The sequence below is a fragment of the Epargyreus clarus genome, unplaced genomic scaffold, assembly GCF_041222505.1.
Source record: "Epargyreus clarus isolate Ecla_fem2 unplaced genomic scaffold, WU_Ecla_fem_2.2 ptg000001l, whole genome shotgun sequence".
Classification (NCBI taxonomy): Eukaryota; Metazoa; Arthropoda; class Insecta; order Lepidoptera; family Hesperiidae; genus Epargyreus; species Epargyreus clarus.
Genome location: NW_027332209.1, coordinates 2,426,446 through 2,450,789, shown reverse-complemented (window position 1 = coordinate 2,450,789; position 24,344 = coordinate 2,426,446). Strand labels below are relative to the sequence as shown.

The 24,344-nt window shown below is 34.0% G+C and overlaps 1 protein-coding gene across 1 annotated transcript in view; it reads right to left on the bottom strand.

Moving 5' to 3' along the window:
* Rh50 (Rhesus blood group-associated glycoprotein Rh50) overlaps positions 1-24,116 on the bottom strand; it is a 44,746-nt gene extending 20,630 nt beyond the window's left edge. The window contains exons 1-2 of the mRNA XM_073073930.1: positions 24,051-24,116; positions 12,900-13,032 (exon numbers count right to left, since the gene is read on the bottom strand). Coding sequence (XP_072930031.1) covers positions 12,900-13,017 — 118 coding nt within the window. The 5' untranslated portion in view covers positions 13,018-13,032; positions 24,051-24,116. The remainder of the gene's footprint in view (positions 1-12,899; positions 13,033-24,050) is intronic.
* Between the last annotated feature and the right edge of the window lie 228 nt (positions 24,117-24,344).

Sequence of the window (24,344 nt, the reverse complement as noted above, 5' to 3'; positions counted from 1 at the left end):
TTTCAATTTACCAACACCTGCAACGTGGTCTTATGTAAAGTGCTATAGAGATGAGAATGGGAGAATTTAAGCGCACTCCCGACATGGTACAACTAGGATATTAAGGTTTCTGCTTACGTAAGATTATTTTGTAAGCTTTTCCTTGTTGAAGACATGTTATAGTATAAATATATGCATCTCAAGAACAATATTTTCACGTTTTGAATTGGGTTTGGATTCATAGATGTAATAGGTCTGCCTTATACCCTTGAGTACAATGTAAGAAGTTCGGATCCTGAACAGTTTTAAACTAAAGAAATTATAATCCTAAAAAAGAAAGTTAATTCGAAGTCAAAACACGAATAGGTTTACAAACTTTAAAAAGCCTGTTAATCAAACATTGAGGTAACATCTACACGGTCTATTGATATTAAATTAAAAAGTAAAAAAAAACGGAATGAATTTTGATGATCCTGAAAAATAACTACCAAACAGATAAAAGAACGCTGCGGAGAGCGTAGGCGTCAGTTTTACATAAACTTTTCACATCAAATCCTTGATACGAATCGCTAACGCCCAAGTTGGCCGCAAATCGGATATCACTTTGTGAGTTCAACAAGATATCGAGTACTACCTTTTTCAGGGAAACTTAATATAAATTTCAACTTGCCAAAACAATTTCACATTTACTTAAGCAACAAAATGTAATGGCAAAAAAATGTTTAGAACTCATTTTAATTAATCACCATAAATGTTTGACATTTCTGATTGAGATTTTGAGGATAAAGGACTTAATCAAATCGCTCAATGATTTATTACACGGATTGACCGCAGTCTCCTTAATACCTTGTCTTAATTCCGAAGAGGGTTTAAGTAGTTTTGGGCTAAGGTTTTACTTTGATGGACAGGTAGTAACGACTATGTAGCATTTAGGCCTTCTGTCATCACCTAGGACTGTCCCTAGAACGTTTTAGTAATCAATGTTATTATTATCTGTCTCTCCATATTTTTTATGTTGAAGGTAATCTCCAAATCGGCTCGTTTTTATTCACATCAAAACAGTCAACTTGCTTCTAATATTTTTATACTTCTATTTCATAACTTTCTCATTATTGTCGGTAGCATAGATTTGGTTACCTTAAATAAATAATTAATCAAGGACTCTTTACACGGCAAAATTATAGCAACCATTAAAATGGTCAATTACCATTAAAATCAACACTGAAACAGATAACAATCATAATAATTTCACGACTAATAAATTTCCATTACACTGTTGCTTATTAGAAACAGCTTAGTCAGAACAGTCGTATCCCATTACCGGGTATCTCGATCCATACATCGTAATTTCATCAGCCGTTATTAAAGGGAACGAACGAATGAATGAACGAAATGAACAAATGAACGATCAAATGGCTGATACTGTGCTGCCACGTAGATACGCATTAATCTCAAGAGATTTTGTATTAGCGTGGGGTATAATTCTTGGAACGATCGGAGGGACTTCACTTCAATTAGTTAACGGCAAAGATTATGAAGTGTAGGGCGTAGAAAGAGCCAATCATTTAATGTAAAATTATGAGATAACAGTATGCTAATAATGTAATAAAATATTAATTTGACCTATGGAGTAAATTTTAAATAGGATAATAATTTTCTACCAACTGACAGATTAGTCATGTCTGCCACAATATAGTCATTAAACAGTAGCATCGTTGTAATAAAATAGGGCGGAAATAAATATTGCGATTGGTTTTAACACATATAAAAACCAAATCACGAATGTCCTATGTATTCATTATCAGTACATATATATGAAACGCATCCCAGGTGTAAATATAATAGGTTAGGTTTAGCTAGTGGCTGAACATAGGCACTTTTGTGCGTTTTCATTACATTGAAGTTGTTAAACCTTGTTGGAGGCATAAATAATGGTTTGAAAATACTCTACACGGATCCACTACTTATACGTATTTTAATCATTAATTTCAACGGTATTGCTTAGTGGATACAACTCAGTATTGCAAGACGATACGAGTAAAAATACAACTTATCTAATATAGTAAAGATAAAATATCAGATTTATTCAATATAGAAGCACATTAAATTCAATGGTGAAAGCAACGTAACTTATACGATAAACCTCCTTAGGGAATTGGAGTAATATTATCCTAATTGACTGATCGATGTATGTGAAGTTATATTCAAGACTAGCTGTATTTTGAGAGTCTACGTCTCTTATAATGTTAATAGCCAATAAAAATATGAAGTAAACTAGAAGTACTTGTAAGCTAGATAAACTGAAAAATACAATATATATTAAATTTAGTAAAATGGAGCCCATTTTAAAGCCCTTACATCATTTTACAAGACCTATAGGCTCGTTCAAAAAGTCAGATTCGATAATAAAATTAGTTTTTTTCTTTTTGGTGCAGTGCGTATTAAGCGTGGTGTTGAGTTATTTTTGTTTGTTTTTTACTATTATGTCAATAAATTAATTGTTTTGAAATTCGTTCAGTTTTAACGGAAAACAACTTTTACCATTGGTATGTACAATCGGTAGGTGTGACTATCTACCAGTTTCACAATCACGAAACAAAAAACAAGTCACAATAGTTGGCACGGGAGGTACACGGGAAATGTAATATTATACTACAATTTTGTTACACACGTATATATAAGTATACAAATTATATTAAAACCAAATTCCTGTATTTGTTACACAATTTATCAGTGTAACAACAGATGGCGCTAAATTTAACGATTCATATAACATTACGATTCCCTTACATATACGTAAAGATTATTTTCCGGATATATTTGCTAACATTGTCGAAAGTTGGGCAATCACGTACACACTTACGTACATACTCGTACATACGAAAGTTCGTTTCGCGTTATCTTACGTATTTTATCGGAATTTCGTGGAGGCCGCAGCCTGGGGTGTTTTGTTATTGAGTTGAGTTCCGTGCAAGTATTAAAAGTTGCAAACGAGCGTGGTGTTAACCTGTTTGGTAAGTGGTCGCTGCTGTGTAGAGACATCGGTAATCAGCTTACATAAAGTTATAAATACGATGATTGTACCCTTACCATGAGTTTTCAAAACATCCCACAATTTTACGTTATGTTTACTCAATCCATTATTCTGTTCCGTTTGCTTCAGTAGACTGAGTAAACGTAACAGAATAAGTCAAGTCAAGTGCTCAAGTCTGCCTTGTCTGCCTCACATGTTCGCAAAAAAGAGAGACAAAACATAAAGCTCTATAGTTCTGATACACTCCGCTAGGGGCGCTGACATACAGTCATATTTGTCAAAACGTAAAAACTCATGGTAAGGGTACTGAGCACTAAGATTGAAGCCTCGTATTTCTGACTTACAATACTAATCGCAGCAAAAGAAAGCCGGCGCAGTTAACATTACTGTTTTAAGAGAGAAGTACATGTAATGGCGATCCATCCAAAGTAGAACTAAGATATTTAAATTTAATTAGATTAGTAGATCTAATCAATACGATGTATAAAATAATAATAAATAAACAAATAAAGGATAACCAATTTTATTACGCATACTCCACAAAAAGAAATAGAAATAAACTTATTGTCACACCTCTTTAATCTTTTACAAGGACGTTAGATAGTAGAGAAAACCAAAAGAAAAATATTAATTTAATGAATTAAAATATCTATCAGTTCATTTCATTAACTTCATTTAGTAATCTACCATCTAAAATATAAATTCTGATGGAAGAAGATTTAAAAAGTATAAATACCTATAACAAAAAAATACCTTGGTCGTATAACGTTCCAATATTTTAAGGCTTCCCTTTCCAAGTTCGTTTTTGAAACGTTACTCAAAAGTTGCTTTTGTAAATGATCGTCAAAGTAATAAAGCTACGTGGCACTTCTTAAAGCATTTCTAGTCTCTTTCATTATAGGCCCGGAAAGCCTACGTCGGTTTTATCAGATCAAATTTACGACGTTAGGTACGCGCCGACTCAACCTTAAAGACAAGGTATTTTGTTCTTAAGTTTATTTTTAGAAAGTCGATGTAGGTATTATGATTATATGGGTAAAACACGTGTATCTTTCTATCGACCCTAGCAGACTAGTTACATTTAACATCGGCATTCGGATTTTGGCGATTGAATGGTTACAGCATCACATTTAGGCTGCGTTTGGTGGCAATACCGAAAAAGAGCGTTTTAGCGATTGCATTAATGTAACTGTTGCTGTTGAAGGTGAAAGAACCCCTTGTGGTTCGACTCCGGCGGCACCACTGCCACACCTATTTCTGCCTAGTAACAGCAGTGTTAGGCGCTGCTGTGTTCCGTTTTGAAGGATGTGGTAAGGGAGACATACTTTTCCGACGCGTTCCAGCTTAGTCCTCAGAGGTAGCGGTGCATCTGTTGCCTACCTCAGGTAGGAATATCTAATCCTATCTGGGGTTGATTACAGATGTCCATGGGCAGTAGTAGCCACTTACCATCAGGTGGACTGCATGCTCATCTGCTACTCCTATATTTAAAAAAAAAACAACATAGTGCTGTCGAATTACCTGGTTTCACCACCTTCAAATTTGATATAGTATCTATAATTTAAATCAGCGGTCATGATTATACATCAAAGGTTTGAGTAATAAAGAGAATCATCGTAGCAATGCGCCACGTTGCTGTATGAAAGGATTTTTTGCCTCCATTATACCCTCAGGGCCCATTAGCAGGTATTGTGCGATTCTGTTCGCGATTTTCCATTTAACATTTTATTTTGCATCATGGTCAGTGGATTACAGGTTGGCCGGAGATTATGATCGAAATTGGACTCCGTCAAATCGTTAGCAAAAAGATCTAACAGGCAAAGGTTTTTGAATTTGGCCTTGGATTAGACAAGCATCGAATTTACAATTATGTTTTAGGTGTGGGTGTTTCGCCTCTAATCTTCTCCGTAGGAGCTATGGTCTCTTGTCTGCCGTAAGACGTGATTAAAACGGTGTCTCTGGGGTTGTGGGCGGCAAGAGTGGGAGTTCGATCCACCCAGCCAGCGACTCTGACAATGACGACCTTAGGTGACGGTTTATGAATTTTCTTTCGTGTGTTCATGGTATTCATTACGTAATCTTAGTGTGGGGAACGAGTGTGGAAAACGTTAGAAAAGAATTAAAGGAAATGTCACTGTCATTCTTAAGGTAAATTACTTATATCTTCTCCGTTTGTGGTTCGGCCATAATCTGACTAGGTATAGCTTGTTGACATTCTAGTTACAGTTTGATATCTACGATCTCTAGCATGTAGCATACATCACAGTGTTGCATAATATCATACCGAATTTCTCTTAGCAAGATTTCCATCTAGACGAAATTTGAGCTTCTAGAGAAGCCCTAATTATGTGACATAATATAACGATACGAAACGGGATAGGACATGACGTTGTGAAAAGAGACGCGACGGAACGGTACACATCGTTACAACTTTACAAGACGTGTTCTATAAAACGGAACAAAATACATTATTGACTCCTATTCAATAACTTTTATTTCTACAAGCTTATCATGCAACTGAGTTAGATACAACAATATTGAAAACTAGCGTATATGCGGTATATGTTTCCGTATCACTTTTAACTTCTAGGAAATTCACTCGTAGATAAAACCTATACAATACTTCAAGTCTTTATTCCGTCCTGCTTTCGAGATTTTTAGATTTTGTAAATAGAAAATACATTCTATAAGGCATTCAATAAAGTTCAGCAACCGCTATTTAATGATGATAACCGACTTACAATTTTACAAAAGCTTGCATGAAATGTTGCTACTAGGGGTAACCCATCCAATTCCCCACAGCGCCTTACGTCGTTTCAACATCTGTTACAATTTATAACTGGCAAAATGAATTAATTGAATTTACTTGTACGTACGCTTGTAACTCGACGGGATAACTGAAATCGATTTCGTGAAACAAGAAGGGCATAACCTAGGCCACGAGTGCCACCCGAGCTTAATTTAACATGCCGTTTGTATGATATAACGTAGGAGCTGGATAACTATTGACCTGGATTTTAGCTCGTGACGTCTCACAGCTAAAAGTGCTTGATACGCTCCTTGCTGCGTTTCAATTAAGCTGGTGTATTATTTGCTGTATAGTGTAAGGAGGGTTTATTGTGTCGGGCGGAGCGTTAGCTACTAGTAAAATGTTGTAACTACTACATATCTCAATTTGCCAAATATAAAGACTGTTGCATATAATTACTTTGCTAGACTAACAACAATGATATTAGGTTAAGTCGTTTTTATTTTATGAATCTTTATGTTCAGGTACTCGTAACAAACGATGATTTTTATGTAATTTGACAAATTGATATAAATTGAGTATTAGATAGATTTGAAGGTATTTGTTAAATTTATATTTTGACGTTCCTGCCACAGCATACCGTATACAGACAGTCAAAACTCAGAATTTGTCACGAGTGTGTGTGTGTTGCATCTCGGTTGAGCGGTCGCCAAGGGATATATACGCACCACTCAAACGTATTTATATACAAGAGTACAACATTATTATTTCGGAATAAACCAGCGACCTGAAACCATCCATTCGCAGAACCCATTTGTGTTTCGATGCGATTACAGATGCCCAGAGGGGCGGCAGGAGCCACTTACGATTACGTGGACTGCATGCCATTGATAAATAGTTCATATGTTATATTATAAAATATATAGGTGAGTATTAAAAGTAAGTAAGTAAGTAATAAATCTTAGTTACATATGTTCCTAGATATATACAGCATGGTGTATAGATATATTATAAATGTTTGTATGAGTGTATATTATATATATACTGTACATGTATATACGTGTACATGTGAGAATGAGAGCTTATACATGCGATTTAGCTTTATTAATGCATAACTACATCTTCAGCTTCAACTACTTGCGTCCAATGACATTTTATACTACCTATTATACGTCTATGCTTGCATCAATGTTTTCTATACAGCATTACCCGCTTCGCCTATCACAGTGCGCTCTCAAGCGATGATTGGCTCACTCGAGCGGCGCGTTTAGATTGTCCGTGAGAATGGCGTTAAAATTGACTTCTCGACGTGTCAGCGTCACCCCACATGAAATTAATATGCATAGTCAAACTCGCTCACGCAGCGAAGAATAATTTATCTTTTAATCCATTATTTAATACTTTGTAAACGAGGGATTATAAGGTGTGCTCGAAGGTTGAGGTATGTAATCGCGTTTTTGGGAACGATCACTAATCGATTTGTTCGTTGGGATAGATTTTTAGCGTTCATAGTTAGAAAAACGTTTCTATGATGTTTTGCGAGCGGGTATGAGTGTATACACACTCGTTTTGTGTATGTATATATGTATGGAAAAAGAAAAAGAGAAAACTTGCGTGCACTAATGTATGTAAGTGCATGCGTGGATGGATAGTGCTTGCGTATATGTGTGTATGATAGAGGGAAACAGAGTATATCTGTATATGTAAATCTGGCAGTGAAATAGAAAAGGAACCTTTGTAAAAATGCGCGTGTATCCTTGCATGCGTTCACAACTGCGTCTGTGTGTCACGTGATATAAAAAGAGAGCGAGCCTGTATTCATGTGTGCGTGAAGTATTTGTGTGTATGTATGCATACGTACAGTATGATTGTGACGTATTTCTATTTTCACTCACAATCAAAAATAAATGTATATTTATGATATTTTGACATAAACGAGCCAAATATAAAATTAATTTTCAATATGAACGATAACTTTATTTAATCTTATACTTTATAAGATATCGAAGGTGTTAAATAAAGAACACTATAAACGCACCTAGCTGGCGTCGCTAAGACCGCTTAGGATCAACCGGAAGCACGTTTTGAGATTAATTTCCGTCTCTGGGATAGTGAGGTGGTTTGGTTCCAGACGTACAATATATATAGGATGAATTGATTGTGTAACTTAATAAATAAATATATTTTCATGTTTGAAGGTGGTTAGAAGCCTTTGAGATTCGGCATCACCGCCACACATATCTCTGACTTATAACAGCAGTGTTAAGCGCTACAGTGTTCTGGTATGAAGGGTGTGGTAAGAGAGACATACTTTTCCGAGGCGTTCCAGCTTGTTCCTTAGGGGTAGCAGTACATCTGTGTTAGCATGTTACTACTAGCTTGAAATGTTATTCTATTTAAAATTGAATTTAATGAAATTATGGGTACCTTTATGTAATTATTTCTTACTATCACCTTTTGAACTTTGTACGATTTTTTATATTTTTGTGTATATCTGGCAACATTCTAATAGTGATAGCCAGTGTTAGCCATATGCATAAGTTCCCCCGAATTCAATCCTCGGATAGGCAAACATCTGGTATAAATATTAAGTATCTATTACGTATCTATTATAATATTAAATTTCCGTATTTTTAACGTGTTCCCACAAAACAATGAATACGAGAATGAGGCTATTAGCATGGAAAACATAATATTTACTAATTATATGTCTAACCAAAATCAACTTATAGCTCACTTCGACAAATTACAAAGGCTTATCAGGCTGATGATAAGCCGACCCCACGAGAATCTAATAGCAACACTAAACAGATGCAATTACGACATGCTAGTCACATTAAACAGTTTGGCTTCAGAAATTTATTACTTAGAGCAGGAAATTATTACAAGAGTTCCGTATTTTTTTTCGATAACATTTTTACTCGTTTTTTAGCCTATTTATGTATTTGTTATTATTTACAATGAAATCAAGGTTGTAAATGGTAAGTAGAAACAACTATATGTATTATAGTAGAGTGGGATGGTAGGTAAGTTGTGGCCTTATGCCCGTTATTAATAAACGATCTATCCAACGTTTTACAAAGTTATGTAGGCTTATCACTGATAGATTAATTATCAACAGGCGTACATATGATCTATACAAAACAGTTCTTAGAAAACTTTTGCCTAATTTAAGACAAACAATGAGACGCACCTAATTTACGAATACAGTACTGTTTGAATTCAGTGCTACAGATTAGATTAAACGCTAGAGAGCACATTTCAGTGTAGCGTAAGCTAGAGGCAAACCATCACATTTCCAGCATTCTGAGAAGAGCATCTGCGCTTAGAAAGATGTTACTGTGAAGTACATTCACATTGCAACCGCAGCATTCCGAGTACTTCTCCTTGCTCGCAGAATCTCGCTATGAAGATCCGTTACAGGATCTTATCATTCCTCTTTTATCTTTGCTTATCTTTTGCTTAGTCTACCGTACGAACAAACCCACTAACCCTATGTATAAATACGAATTATTAAATTTTTGCCTATCAAAGATCCAGGTTTAACTATGTCTGGTAGTTAGAAATTGCCAATTTCGATTTTTTTGGTAGGCACAAAGTTGGATCTATTGATTATTAATCAAAGGCTAAAGGCGGTAGAACCTCTAGTTCTTCGACTCTAGAAGCACCAAAGAATCAATATTAAGTGCTGCTGTTTTCCAGTTTGAAGGATGTGGTAAATAAGAGACTTATGTGAAGCGGAAGGCTTAGTTTTTAAACAGTCTCCTAGTGAATTAGATTCCTAGATTAAGATCTAGTTCTAAGAATCTTAATCCGCTTATGTGCTGACTCACGAGAATATTTGTCAGAATTTTATTATTAGACGAAAAACTTGTCGTAAACAAGTGCTTATTATGATAATTTTTATATACTAGCTGTGCCCCGTACTTAAGTTAAGAACTGTGAATACTCTGGAGATTGTATGAGTTTAGTTTTTTTTGTGCGATGTCCTCATTATTTTTCTAAAATAAATAACCTATATTGTTCATTACAACATCGGCTAATTACTAAAGAAAGTCCCGTCAAAACCGGTTCAGCCATATCGGAGATTAATCGGCACAAAAAGGCAGCCACACATACAGACGAAGAGACATACACAAAGATAGGCAGACAGACAAACAAACAGACAGAGAAAAAATCGATATTTGTTTTTTTGTAACAATGGAATAGTAAAAAGCTGTTATATACAGGTATATAAGATTCTGCATTGAATCAAATTGTAGTTAAAAATTTCTCATTTGTATTTGCTTCTTGCTCGTTTCTATATTGCGTGAGCGAGAAACATACACGATAGTTAACGTTTTCGAGGACATTATTTGAAGAAGCAAATTATATCTATATTTTCGTGTACATATTAAGTTTTGGTTATTTATTACGGCCACATATTTTTGGAAGCATTGCAAAAATATTCAGAATTATACCACCTAATAAAGGTAACCAAATTGTATAAAAATAATTTTATAGCAAAAGTTATCAATGGTTTTCTGCTACTTTTTACGGAATCCTAACTCATAATCGCTCGTTCACTGTGCTAATCGAGATATGAGATCACGCTCCGACAAGTAGAAATGGCGTTTGTTGACACTTACTGTATCCGTTACATAATGTATTAAATACTTGTGTTGATGAGATAATAATGATTATTGTTTTGTGGCGTACAAATACGCTTTATATAACTGAAGTAGCAAACGAGGCAGTCCTAATATTAAGTATTGTAAGGTTTTTTTTTTATAATAGAGGAATAGCAGACGAGCATGCAGTCCACCTGATAGTAAGTGGCTACTGCCGCCTATGGACATTTGTTATCAAGTTCAGATAGGATTAGATATTTCTACCTGAAGTCGGCCACAGATGCGCCTCTACCCGTGAGTACTAAGCTGGAATGCCTCGGAAAAGTCTGTCTCCCTTACCACACCCTTCAAAACGGAACACAGCAGCGCCTAACACTGCTGTTATTAGGTACAAATAGGTGTGGCGGTAGTGCCGCCGGAGTCGAACCACAAAGGGTTCTACCATGTAAGGTGGTAGAACACTTCGCAAATCGAGTCTGGTGGCACTACAGCTAATGCCTCATAGCAGCAGTGTGTTCTGGTTTCAAGGGTAACGGTAAGGGTAACTGGTAACGGTTACATTCCTATTACAGGCTTTACAACTCAAACTGTGGCCGACCTGGAGTGGGACTCCAAATCTATCTGGAATGGATTATATGCCCATGGGCAGTAGTGACCACTTACCATCAGGCGCAAATGTTTGCTACTCCAATAGCATAAAAATAACTATAAAACTATAAGAAGAATACTTTTTTTTTAGAGTCCAAGCAATTTAATTATCTGTTTCAATTTTATATTTTTTACATTTTACTGATAATCACAAAACTTTTCTATTTGCAGTGTACCGTAATCAGCTTAGCGCAGCTCAGAATATTCTATAAGATAAATAGAACAGACAATTCTTCAGACTGTTTCCAATTGAATGTAATCTCACTGGCATCTCAAATTGATGTTTGTTCGTTTATAATACTATTAGTGTTACAAAGGAAAATCCCTTAGAGTTCGACGTTGTCAAATAGTAGACTTGAAATCAGAATGGACCAAAAAACAAAAAAAAAAATGGTGGCTAAACTAGATCTAATTATAGTGTTTTTTGTATAATAGGCTAGCTTGAAGCCCACTTCATGGTAAGTAGCAACTGCGTAGCAACTGAGTGGAGTTGTAACTCTATAGCCCATTATAAACATTGTATTTCGTATATTTCGATTATAACATTCTCTGTGGTTGGTTGCAAGTACTATTCTCCCGCTGAAGACTAAGTTGATTCATCTCAAACAAAGAGACTAAGATAGTATATCTCGTATAAGTGTCTCTCCCTTATTCAAACCACAGCACTATGTTTAAATCGTCTGTTATAAAGCAGGATTAGGTGAGGAGGTGCCTCCGCAGTGAAACCACGAAGAGTTCTACAAACGTTACGTACTGTTAGATACCAATAAAGAAATTGTAAATTAATAAAATAGAAATTATCACATTTTATGTACTTGTTCTAGGTACATAAAATTCAGAAATATACCTTTATTGTTCTTCAGTGTTCTCACTAGGTAGTCTTAATTGTATGAATATAAATGAGAAAATAGTAAAATAGAGCGATATAAACCAAACAGAGAACCATAAAACATTCAACTTTACTTACTTTGAACATTTTACCTACTTTCAGAATTCGTCACATATAAAGACATACGAAGTTATCGTGATTAACAGACGCCAATTTGTTTGAATGACAGTATCATTTATATTCATACAAACATTTTAGGGGTCGAAACTAGCCAATTATTCTTAACAACATATCAGGTTACTTCGGATTAGTAATTTGAGACTCAATTCGTCTCGTCCTCGACTACTGTGTGAACATTTTAATTAACGCAACTCATTTATCTTGACATCATCTCTTGCGGTATTTCTGATATGATGTATGGACTAAGTAGTATTTTAATTGCAATGATATCTTCATTGCGGTTAATTGTCGTTTCAATCGGTAACAACAACATGGCATAATAGATACATGTACTAGATGTAGTATGTCTAATAGTATAATATATTTTAGTTTTCTATTACAATAAGTAGAACTCATTAATTAACGTTCAGCGGGACTGCCATTAAATCCATGTTATGGCAGTGGTGTAGCATTGCTCTGATTTTAAAGGTAATGCAGGCTCAGTTTTAAGGTGCTACGTAGAACTTAAGAACGGAAACGCATTTTAGATCAGCTTAGGTAGTATTCGATATGTTTTTGGAATTATGGAGTGATGAATGGAGTTGTAAAATGTACATGCATAAACGGTAATGAACGTTTGTGGATGTAGTCCAGTTGTATGCTATGATCACCTACCATCAAATGAATTAAACGTGCTCATTTGCTAATTAGTTACCTATTTCGAAAAAGTTGCTTTAACTGTATTTTTAATAAATGCTTACCGATTACTCCTCGATGCCTCAACCAACTGAAATGGTTCAAACGTCCGAAAGGGTCTCATTTTATGGAAAGAGTTTCTTTACTTTTTCTCAAAAGTACTAATAACCCGGTTTCTTATTTCAAAACACTTACCTTTAACATCATATCCTGTTTCATCGCTATATTTGACGAATATGAAGTAAAGAACGACGAGAATCACTTGGAACACCATCAAAGGCATATACTTCAGGTTGGAGAACTTTTGCACCATCTTGGATATTGGGATCTGCAAAGAAAATTTTGGATTAGCGAATATGTTGACCAGCTAATGGAAAATCGAAAGAGGATTAAGTTTAAGGGTCAAAAATCTTGATTGTGGTTTTGTTGAAACAAAAGATCAAAGTGCTTCGAGTAACTACTAAATAATAATTGCATAAAAGGTTATCCTAAAATATTCAGAAATGTATGGCAACCTTGTTCTGATATAAGTAATTTTCAAGTTTTTTTCCCTTATTTTCTATTAACTTCTCAGTTTGTTTTTAAAAAATAAGAATTGAATATACCATTAGTTTGGTACCTACTATTTTTATACATACTATTAGGTACTTACTTTTTTAGTAAATGCAAGATGATTCTCCTTTTATGTTTTTATTTCTATTACTAAATATATTTCATATTTTTGTTTTGACAAATAATTTGGTGACATTTAATCATTACATAATATTACCAGTCTATGTTATTATATAAAGGTTTTGTGACCACCTATTTGACATAATTATGTCTTTCCAACAGAGGTTCTATAACTAAAAATAAAATTTTATGAATGGTCGATTAGTTCAGATTTTTCTATTTTAGTAAATTGTGTTTATATATAAGTTAAAGTGAAAAGTACATTTTTTATTTAATTATAATTTTGTGTGATGATGATGGTAGATAATCTTGGATAAAGAGAACAATTTCAAAGTGAAAATAACTTAAAACCTTAAAACTTAAAACCAGTGCAGATTTAAAATAAAAACTACAATAGTCTAATATATAAAATTAGATATTCACTGAATCCTAAAGCAAAAACATTCGCAGATGGTTTCCAAATATAATTAATTCAATTTAATTAGATTTCAATTATGGAACCAATACGTTATCGATTCTGCGGTGAATTTCAAACAAATTGGACACTATATTGCTCATAGTGTCATGTGGTTTTAATTATAGGCTTGTGGTTTGTACAAAATTCTATCTTTCGAATAGATGTAACAAGCATTATTTTAACAAATTTGTTTAGTAAAGACTTATTATTAAAAATAACATGTTTCAACAGCGACGGAATTCATCGTTAGCAAATCGACATACGTGTTTTGAAAAAAGTTTTTAAAGATGTGTCGAGTCTACCAATATGAACACGTATATCCAGTATGGTAGAGATGAATTCTTATTTTGAGAAGAGACCTATGCCCAGCAGTGTAACCTTACTGATTTGATTATGGTGACATATACGTATGTTTTAAATGTACCCAAACAGAATATGACCACTACATTATACACATCAATTTCGTTATAACGTACCAATCAATTTCACATTTACAAAGAGGTTGGTCACCATTTTAAATATGTGCCGGTGAAGATCAAACTGTATTTCATTTATTGGAAAAACTTGTGCGGCGTAATGGTCACTGTTCCAAATTCGATTCCCCGGCCACGCCTTTAAATATTTTTAATTTTTGTTTTTTCTAATTGTCCGTGTATTTTTCAAGTATAAGTGACTTGTCTTGTATCATAATCATATAATCATGCAATCACATAATTATATGATATCATAATCATATAATTACGCCAAAAAAACTAAACTTCTTTTTATAGACTGCGTAGTATAATGTTTTCAAGCGTATGTTTACAAGCCTCATTGTTTGGTACGCTCTACAGCCCAAACGGCTAGATGGATTTTAACATATGATGGAGTGACATTGGCTATAGTAGATTAAAATCGCCTTTTTTCTGTCATAAAAGTCACTAGTTACATACAAACTTTACTGTTACTTATTAACACTTTATTTATTTACGCAAATTTTCAAAATATCAGTGTCGTATAAATTACTGTGATACGCCAAATAAGCCGGGGCGGTTATCGGGACGTCAGCCCGCGGGACTTGTTTGCCTTTGAGCTATTATCTGTTTGTACGTGGCAAAAATAGCTGCGAAACATTGTTTTGTGTCTACATTTTTATAAGAGGCCATTTTCAAGCATTTACAACTCTTTTATGTAATTTTTACGGGTTTCGCTGAAAACTATTTTCGTTGGGATAACATATTGCACAGTAAAACGCTGTGAAAGCATTCTATGTCCATGCAAAGCAATGATCTCGGTCTTTCCTCATGTTTATCTAAATTTATATAATATATAAAAGTGCTTATTGTCCTTTCACAAGAAAGCTGGTTTGATATAGACCATGCATGGTGATACTTGCAGTAGATCAATAATTTAGCAGAAAGAGTGCTTGCTTCAAGGTCGCAATCCATTCTAGGAAATGGAATGAGGAAGAGAGGTGCTATTCAAGCTAGACAGCATAATTATGGCTGGCTAATTATTGTTAAGTGGTTACTACCGCTGTCTAACTCGAAATAAGTATTCTGTCTGCAACCTGAAGACACAAATAGATGAAATTACGTGAATGAGTCCTACTTAAAGGCCGCCATTCATTCGTTGCTCCTCAATGGTATTAACGACTTCGGCCTAAGTCCTTAAGGGTAACAACGCATCAACATAAGTCTGCCTTGTATAAGTCTCTTCGCTTTAGCACATTTTAAAAATGAACTCATTATATATGGGTCTTGTTCATTTTTACTCTTTAAAAATGTATCGAAAATAAAAAAAAAAGATATCAATTGACAAACAAAAACATATATACGATCGAATTGAGAAACCTCCTCCTTTTTTGAAGTCGGTTGAAAAGATAATTATTATTCAAACAAAAAATCATTTGCTTACAATATAGCCTCTATCCCTCCCACAATTCGGACGAATCCAACGACACCAAATATATTAAAACCGTCAAGCCATTTATATGTAACGCCAAAGAATGATACATACATAGTACATACGCTAGGGTAAAAAAAGAACGAAAATAAGAACCTCCCTGTTCCTGACCTCTCCTTCCAAATCCTTCTCGAGAACAATAACTTCGTAACTACACTTATAAGAAACGGGCGCACTCATACTGACCAAATCTTACAATGACTATCTTTATTTAGAAGATCCCAGTAAGACATTTTTATCAAAAAACCAAACATATTCAAGATAATGTTGTAATCACGTTAAACATAATAACAATTAATATTTGCGTTTCAAAAAGAAAGTGATGTGTCTGATTGAGAGAGTTAACGATAGGCGATTATCTAACAAATCCATGATATAGTCTTAACTTAAATTTACATATAAAGATTTTGAAATCAGTAGTATCTAATGTTAATCTTTATAATACTCAATCTGTTCAAAATTACAAATGATTTTAACTACATGAAATAGGCATGTTTTTAAATTGATCGCTTATTTTTCGCGCCAGAATTAATTCTGTTGACCCGAAATATGTAGTATTGTAAACATTTTCAATTTACGATTTAAAAGCCGTTGTTCAGCTATTATGAGTTCCTAATAAAACGTCTATTCATATTTTATTGACTAATTTATTTGATCTGAGAATGTATCGTTAGCCGCTTTCAGTATAAGTTCCGGAGAAAAAAATCTCGATGTTATAAAATCCACGTACAATTACAGGCTTATCTTTTGGACGGGATGATCTTAAATGTAAGAAAGTAAATATTATAATGTTTACTTATATGGTTTTAGCACTTGACATTTATTTACTTATTAACTGTTTCTACATTATTTGGAATGAAAACAGTATGTATGTGTATGTGATCCATTAGTGCGTTCAAGATTTGATTTGAAATTGCGCACCGCCGTCACACCCATTCTTGCTTAAAAATAGGGGCACTAGCGCTCTTGTATTGAATTTTTAAAGATTTTAAGGAGACGTTTATTGAAGAGTTCCAACTTTATTCTCAGAAGGAGCAACACATCTTTCATCGATGTTAAATGACTTCTTGTTAAATGAATGGAATGTTTTTGGATGACAATGCCCACTTAGTATCTGCTGAACATCCTCGATTACTACGTCAAATCTACAAACCAAACCCCAGTCAAATAATCCACAAAGTCTAATACATTAAAGGTATATTGGAACAGTTAATGAGGAAACCTACCAAAAGTGTGTTCGCAAGTTGTTACTGAGAATTCGTAGAAACGACACGAGTAACGAGCACCTTCAGATGGGAAGTTGTTAAATTCAGAACGCAGTATAAACTGTGCGAGTGTTTCATAAGTGTGAATGTGCAACTTACACTTAGCACGAATAAGTAGAAAGTTTGAGGAACGCAGTCGTCAGAGCTTTGTTTTTCAAAAAGTCGGGTGATTTTTTAAAAGATAAACGCATACTTTTAAGAACTACGAGTATGTATAAAACTGACCGCCACAAAAAAATTAGACCCCATTCGATTTTGTCTGTATTGAAGGTATCGTTTGTTACTCATGCTATTATGACAAATCCATTACTATGTTAATCTAACTATGGATAACAGTTAAAAAGTACAAATTATACGAACGCCGACGAGCAGTTTACGTATGCTTAGTAATAGGGAAAGAAACACTAACAAAATATATGAAGTCGTGATAACTAATAGTTCCATCGCACCTAAATGGAATTAAACCTACTAGGATTTTGCAGTTTAAGGGATTACAAAGTTTTGGGAATTATGAAATTCTGTTCTGTTCGAGTTATTTATCAGTAGAGTTTTGTTACGTGCAAAATTAATAAATATTATGCTTTAATATAATTTTACTTCAAAATGCCAGAAATTCCTTTAAATTTTTGGAATGTTTATGGATAAACTATTTGCATTCGGATAAGTAGGTTATAAATTGGCCAATATTTACAAGCTTTACACTTTTTCTACGTTAATATCATAAAAATTTTTTGCGAGTGTATTAACAAAATGCGAATATCTATATTTATGTACACTTTAAGTATACGAAGTCGTGTTAAGTACGCGGCGAGACTTTTAATTGCGCGCTACGTTCAAGTGACTGCGACATGGGTAGTTCCTTTTTGTTTGAGCTTCATATTATTTCCAATTCGTTAAATATCTTTCGACTGTGAAAGGAATTGGAATCGGAATGTAATAATAATATTGTAGTTTTTTTATTGAAGTTATATTTTTTGTGGGGTTGGGGAAACAGGTCAGAGAGTGATTTCAGAGTCGGCAAAGTGGCACACTCATTGATCGTTGGCTCAGGAAAAAAATATTTAAATTAATATCATCATCATCATCAACCTATTATTGTTCTACTGCTGGGCATGGGTATCCTCTCAGAATGAGAAGGATTAGGCCATAATCCACCGCGCTGGCCAAGTGCGTATTGATAGACTTCACATACCTTTGAAAACTATTTTTTTAAGAATTCGCAGGTATGCAGGTTTCCTCAGGATGTTTTCCTTTACCCTTTTAGCAATTGATAATTAACTTCTAATACGCACATAACTTTGAAAAAAACATCAGAGGTGAATTGAACCTCGGAATGAAATATGCGCCAAATGACAGCACTACGAATTTGTGATTGCCACATCTCACGATTTCGCAAGAAAATGCAACCACCCTTGTGATTTTTAGCTATAGAATACCTATTTTCAAAACAAATATTTAATTTTAAATCCACCATCAATATATTTTTCATTGCAATTTATATTGAACTTTGAATACAAGTTAATGTCAAGCAGTCAAATAAATTAAGGCTACTAGCTGTAAAAGAAAAATATAGCTGCTAAAGCACTTAAGGAAGATTATCGCTTGAAGTTTTTATTGAACGCCAATATACGTGGTACGGTGCACCTCTGGCCACTTTGTCGCTATAATGACCCTTGTTTACATGTTATGAAGAAAGTAATATGCTTATATTAAACTCGATGTTTTGTTCTGTCGTGTCGGGTTACTTTGTTCTGGTTTAATATGAGAGTACTAAGTAAAGAAGAAAATTAAGTTTTGAAACGATTTGTGTTGCTTTATCATTGGCTACAAGATTTATGTCCTACTGCTGGATACAGTATAGAATTGGTAGACGGGACTCTCTCAATGACTGAAACTCTACAATTTTAAGTTGGTAACTCAGTATGGCTTATTAGGGGAGGTAGCATTACCACACCCATTTTTAGCGTGAAGTAATTATGCATTTCGGTAGAAAGATGTGGACTTTTGATGCCGAATGACTAACATACGTCGCGATCATCTTATTCCTAAAAAGTTGCAACCCATCCTTTATCGGCTTCAGGTCTATGTTCTATCTGGATAGGTCACAGATGTTCATGGGCGACAGTGTGGTTATTGCTTTACGGTAAAGTGGACTGCAAGCTCCTTTTATATACCAACCTTATAAAAAACTTAACGCTCTTGTAGCATATTCCTTTAAGAGCCGTTAAGAGCCGAATAGATGAAGGTTTAGCGGTCAAAATACTTGCGACAAGGCTTGACAACTGCAAAACATTAATAACAAATTAACGTGAAAAGTTTTCGATGAACAACCGTCTAATTAGTGTCTATAAACACTATGAGATTTTATGGAATCGAACTTTGATATTTTGGTAGCGCACAAATAAACATACATGACACTCAGGGTGTTATAAGCTTAGAAAATATCCCTCTTTTAAATTTGACATGATTTTAAATTAAATTTATTTCCATAATTTACGTATGTTTAAAGTTACTAAATATACAGATTAAAAAGCAAAATACAATTAAGCTATAAATATTAAGGCAAATATTTGATAAAGATTTATCTCGAAACGCATTTGGCGCCAGATAATAAAATATAATTAAATAGTACTTATGTCAACATTATAATAGATTAAATAAAAAGGCAAATATATGTTTTTTAAAGATAAAGTCAGTAATAAGTCAGGTTTAGTAGTCAAATATTTTTGTATATAACGAACATTACGCCGACGCATTTTATTTTAATCTGATCGCAATAATGTATTATAATATTGTAAAATGTAACTTTGTTTGATTAATTGTTACATTTTTATGGTTTAAACAAACTGCCGTTCACAAAATTTTGTTTATTTTGAACCAAGCTAACTTTGAACTACGCTAACAGAATAAAGTAAAAAACGTAAATTTTGAAACGATGAATTGGGGAAACCATTTTCATGAGGTATACTGTATGTAAATGAGAACTGAATCATTATTTTCATAACCTACCGAATCGTATCGTATCATATTATGATATCAAAATATCAACTTCATAAATTAAAAATATTATAAGCACAATATAAAGCTAACCGTTTCCGTTACAAAAATGGTTTCACTGATACTTTTGTTCCCTTTACGACGCGCATAAAGAATAATAACTTTAATAATATTGACGAGAAAACTCGGCACAAAAATGAAAATATTAATAAAAGCCGGCCTATCATAAAGATCGCGATATCGTTACTTATTGTGACTTCCTTTGAGACAAAGGAACGGAAACAAAAAGCATTCTTTAAACACAATAAGTCATTTTTCGAGACTGGACCACGAGTGTCCTATTATTTAACAATATCTTGCGAATAACTTTACCAAGTTAGACGCTGAACCAATTTAAACCTTATTCCTCATACAGTGTGATCGTAAACAAGAATTCCGTTTATCTGATAGTAAGGATCCCGTCGGAGCAATTTAAACTATATCTTTTAATAACAAGGTCGGTAGTCGAATGTGAATCAATGGGTCGTATAGTCTTGGCCAAAGAAGGCCCAGTTTAGTGAAGTTGGTGGCAACACGCCAAAACTAGACGCCGGTTGACTAAATGGGTCAGTAAGGTTTTTTCTTGTGAGTTTAGTGTAAAATATCGGAAAGGGAATGGGTAACTTCCGAAGACATTTAGAAGCGTCTGTTTGGTTCCATCTGAAGATAGTTGTGGGCATATTTAAAACTAATTGTGTTAAAGTTATTAAGTAAGAAAGAATTTAACTTGATTAGTAGGTGTTATAAAGATGACGAAGGCAATGATAGCTAGTAGTAGAATCTTGGCCACCCCCATTAAGGGGTCACATATATCGTAACAAAACCTGCATGCCTGAGAGTTCCTGGTTGGTAACACTATTCCCATATAAAACTGATATAATAATGCAAAATGAAAAAGACATCCCAAACCGATTTTAATTCTTTGTCAACACATTTGATATAAATATTCGTTACTCTAAAAATCATTTAACAACCACCATTACTGTCCACACCAATTAAGCTCCATTCATCATTTTCCTAGAAAATGCTTACATAAAAGAGAAAATAGTCCCAAAACTGATAAACTCACAAATTAACATCTCTTTGTCAACACAACATTTCTACCTACACTGTTTCAACCAAAAATAATTTATTAAATACACTATCACTGTCCACATCAATTAAGCCCGCTTGTTACATCGCAAAAAGCTAAGGTAAAAGCCAAAACGTAATTCCCAAAATGATCAATTTAACGAGTCTTTTTGTCGACACAACTTTTTTGCGCCATCGGCAAAATTGTTCACCGGCCGAGTCGCCATCGTGAATTTAATTTCGATTCCGACAATTTCAGGGACTTGTTTCACTAACAGCTTGAAACGAGATAAAATAAAGCATAAAAATACTTTTATTTGCACTAATCGTAAAATATTCACTTTTATTGTATTCAAAATATTATTTATAATCTAAAAAAATATTTTTTAAATCCTTTGAACAGATCGGATGAATATTTTTTTCTTTGGATTAGTCAGAAAATCCATGACTTGTAATGAAAATAGTAATCTGTTAGATTCTGGTTTTCGGATACTGGTTAAGGTTTTCTAAAATAAAATCTATGTTCTCGTCCGAAATTTGGAGTATTTTGTATTTCTGTACACTTTCGAAATCCATTTGTGACATCAGGTCACATTGTCGTAAAGAACTTTTGAAAGGATCCAAATGTGCTTCAACTTCGTTGAACCTGAGTGCATCTTAGTTTGGTCTGTGTTTTACCCACAATAAAATAAATTCTGATGTGTGATAAAAAAATAGGTTACTCCAAATATGATTAAAAGAATGATGGAAAGAAAATATGAAGAGATTCGTTCGTTCGATGAAATGTTTTTTCGTTGGTACATATTATAATTATTTTCTTGATACCATTTTCATATAAAGCGATATATTTCTTCAATGATAATCGTTTATCCATTCATGGTGAGTTAATTCACTCACATCGGACCATCATTATGCAATTGACTGCACGAAAGCATGAACATTTTAGATTTACAGCCTTCGGCCCTTTCAATAATTCTCCGTAAATATTTGAAAAGGCCACGAATGAATGTTATATTTTCATAGTTTATGCGAAAATTGGTTTGAATATTGCTTTGAAATTGATTATTGAAAACGTAGGTATACGTTGATTGGTAAAATCAGTTTATGAATGAAATAAAAATATTTTTTCGACAACTAGTATAAAATGAAAAATATTTATTAGAGTTACGGGTTTATTTAAAGAATATTAAACATGAATATTAGGAAAAAATCTGTCTTTAAATCGCCAGTGGTGAGTTATCTTTCCTATATCTCAAATCACGTTAAAGCTGTGGCCCGATTGATGTCGTTAAGATTCGGATAATACTTTTGAGGGTTTTCCGTGATATTTCCCTTCATCGTTAGAGTAAACGATTTTTGTTTGATTGACACATAGGATACATTATAAAATTATTCCGACCTAATACAAAGTGTGCCAGGGCATTTGGTCTCGCTTTTATTTGCTGCAAGATCAGGTTCCATGATGAATTGGACACGTTGGTCTTCTAAAGTTTGCGTTCCTTTTTACTGCGTACACTCAACAATTAGAACGATCTCCCAGAGGCATTCGCGGATTATAAACATGCAAAAATACCTTCCCTTGTAAGTGGAGTATTAATTGGAGACTTCACTGATCGCGACTACAAATACTCTTCATCAGGCGACCCGTTTGCCTCAACTGATTACGTAATATACACATCACTCCCATTCAACGAGTAACCTAAACGGGTAGCAACCGTGTGTTTGGGTTATTGAATTGAACAGCAAACAACGTCAGACAATTACAATTCTCAGTAATGAGGAACTCGCTAATAATGTCAAAGTCGTTACAACGTAGTTTCTAACATTGTTGTTTGGTGCTAACGATAGATAACTTCTCCAATTATCAAACAAAATGATATACGTTGTTTGTATAACTGAGAAAATAATACTGGGAGGTATAATGGACTTTCAGTAAATGTCACATCACTATTCTTTAGGTCTTTACTACACGAGCGACAGGCTGCGCAGGCGACAGTCGCCAAAATAGGCGGAAGTCGATAACGACAGGCCACCGACGCCAGGTATAGCCTCTTAAAGTCGGTTGCAATTAATGACAAGGGCCGAGTTAATGCAAAGGAACGAAATTTAACAAAGTTTGGTATGAAACAATTGTAATTGATTGATTATTAAAAACAGTAATTAATGTTGGTCGCTTGCCTCCCTTATGCCTTACCTCCCTTATGCCTTTGGTATTAAAACACGTCCTCTCAAAGAAAAATATCCTAAATTTAGCAGAAAAAGGACACAGTTTGTATAAAAATTAAAATAATTAAAGAGCTTTCCAATAAAATACCGCCTAAATAATTATAATCAGTTACTCCCACAGTTTAGATCCAAAGACAGCTCACACTCACGCTCACGTATTTTAAATCCACTATATTTGGGCTGTTGAGCGTGCCAAATAATGAGACATAGGTACATACAAACGTTCGAAAATCATTATCCTCTGCACTCGAGCAAAAAGAAATATACACCTTAACTGATAATCTCAGTTTTATTACGCGTTGATTAAAAAGAACGTCCATCTTAGGACCCTTTTTTAATATGACCGTACATATCATTCAAATATAAATTACTAAAAATTTGTAATTAGGTAAGTTCCGTATTTTTTCTATATTTATTTTAATAGACTTTTGTAAAAAATATTATAATTGACTGACTTCAAATATTATATTAATTTTACTCCAAAATATTTGTTTCAGAAATAATCAATGAGCTGTCTTAATCTGCGATATTTAAAATTTTAAAAATTAAATCAAATATCAAAGAATACAAAAATAATAAACCACACAGCATGCAAACTCATTCAATACACGTTTCCATTCAACAACACATTCATTCATGAAGTTTTACGCATCATAAAATAGTATGAAAAAGTACCTTAGCCGAGTGAACTGAGTTACACCACCACTCCCGCGCCAACTGACTCGCGAAGATCCCATGCACGTGTCATCAGCTAATATGAATGTAGCGGCTTAGCCGCTAAATAGGGCATGATACATTTGGAGCAGGTAAGTAGGTCATAATAGTTTCATAGTCATATCTCGGTTCCTGTCTCTTTGTGGTATTGACAGGTGTTAAAAATGTCTTTGTGACATTGACTGATTCTAAGATAACCTAAAAAATCCTAGAATGTGTGTACTTTTTGGGACATTGGCGAATCGATAAGCTACA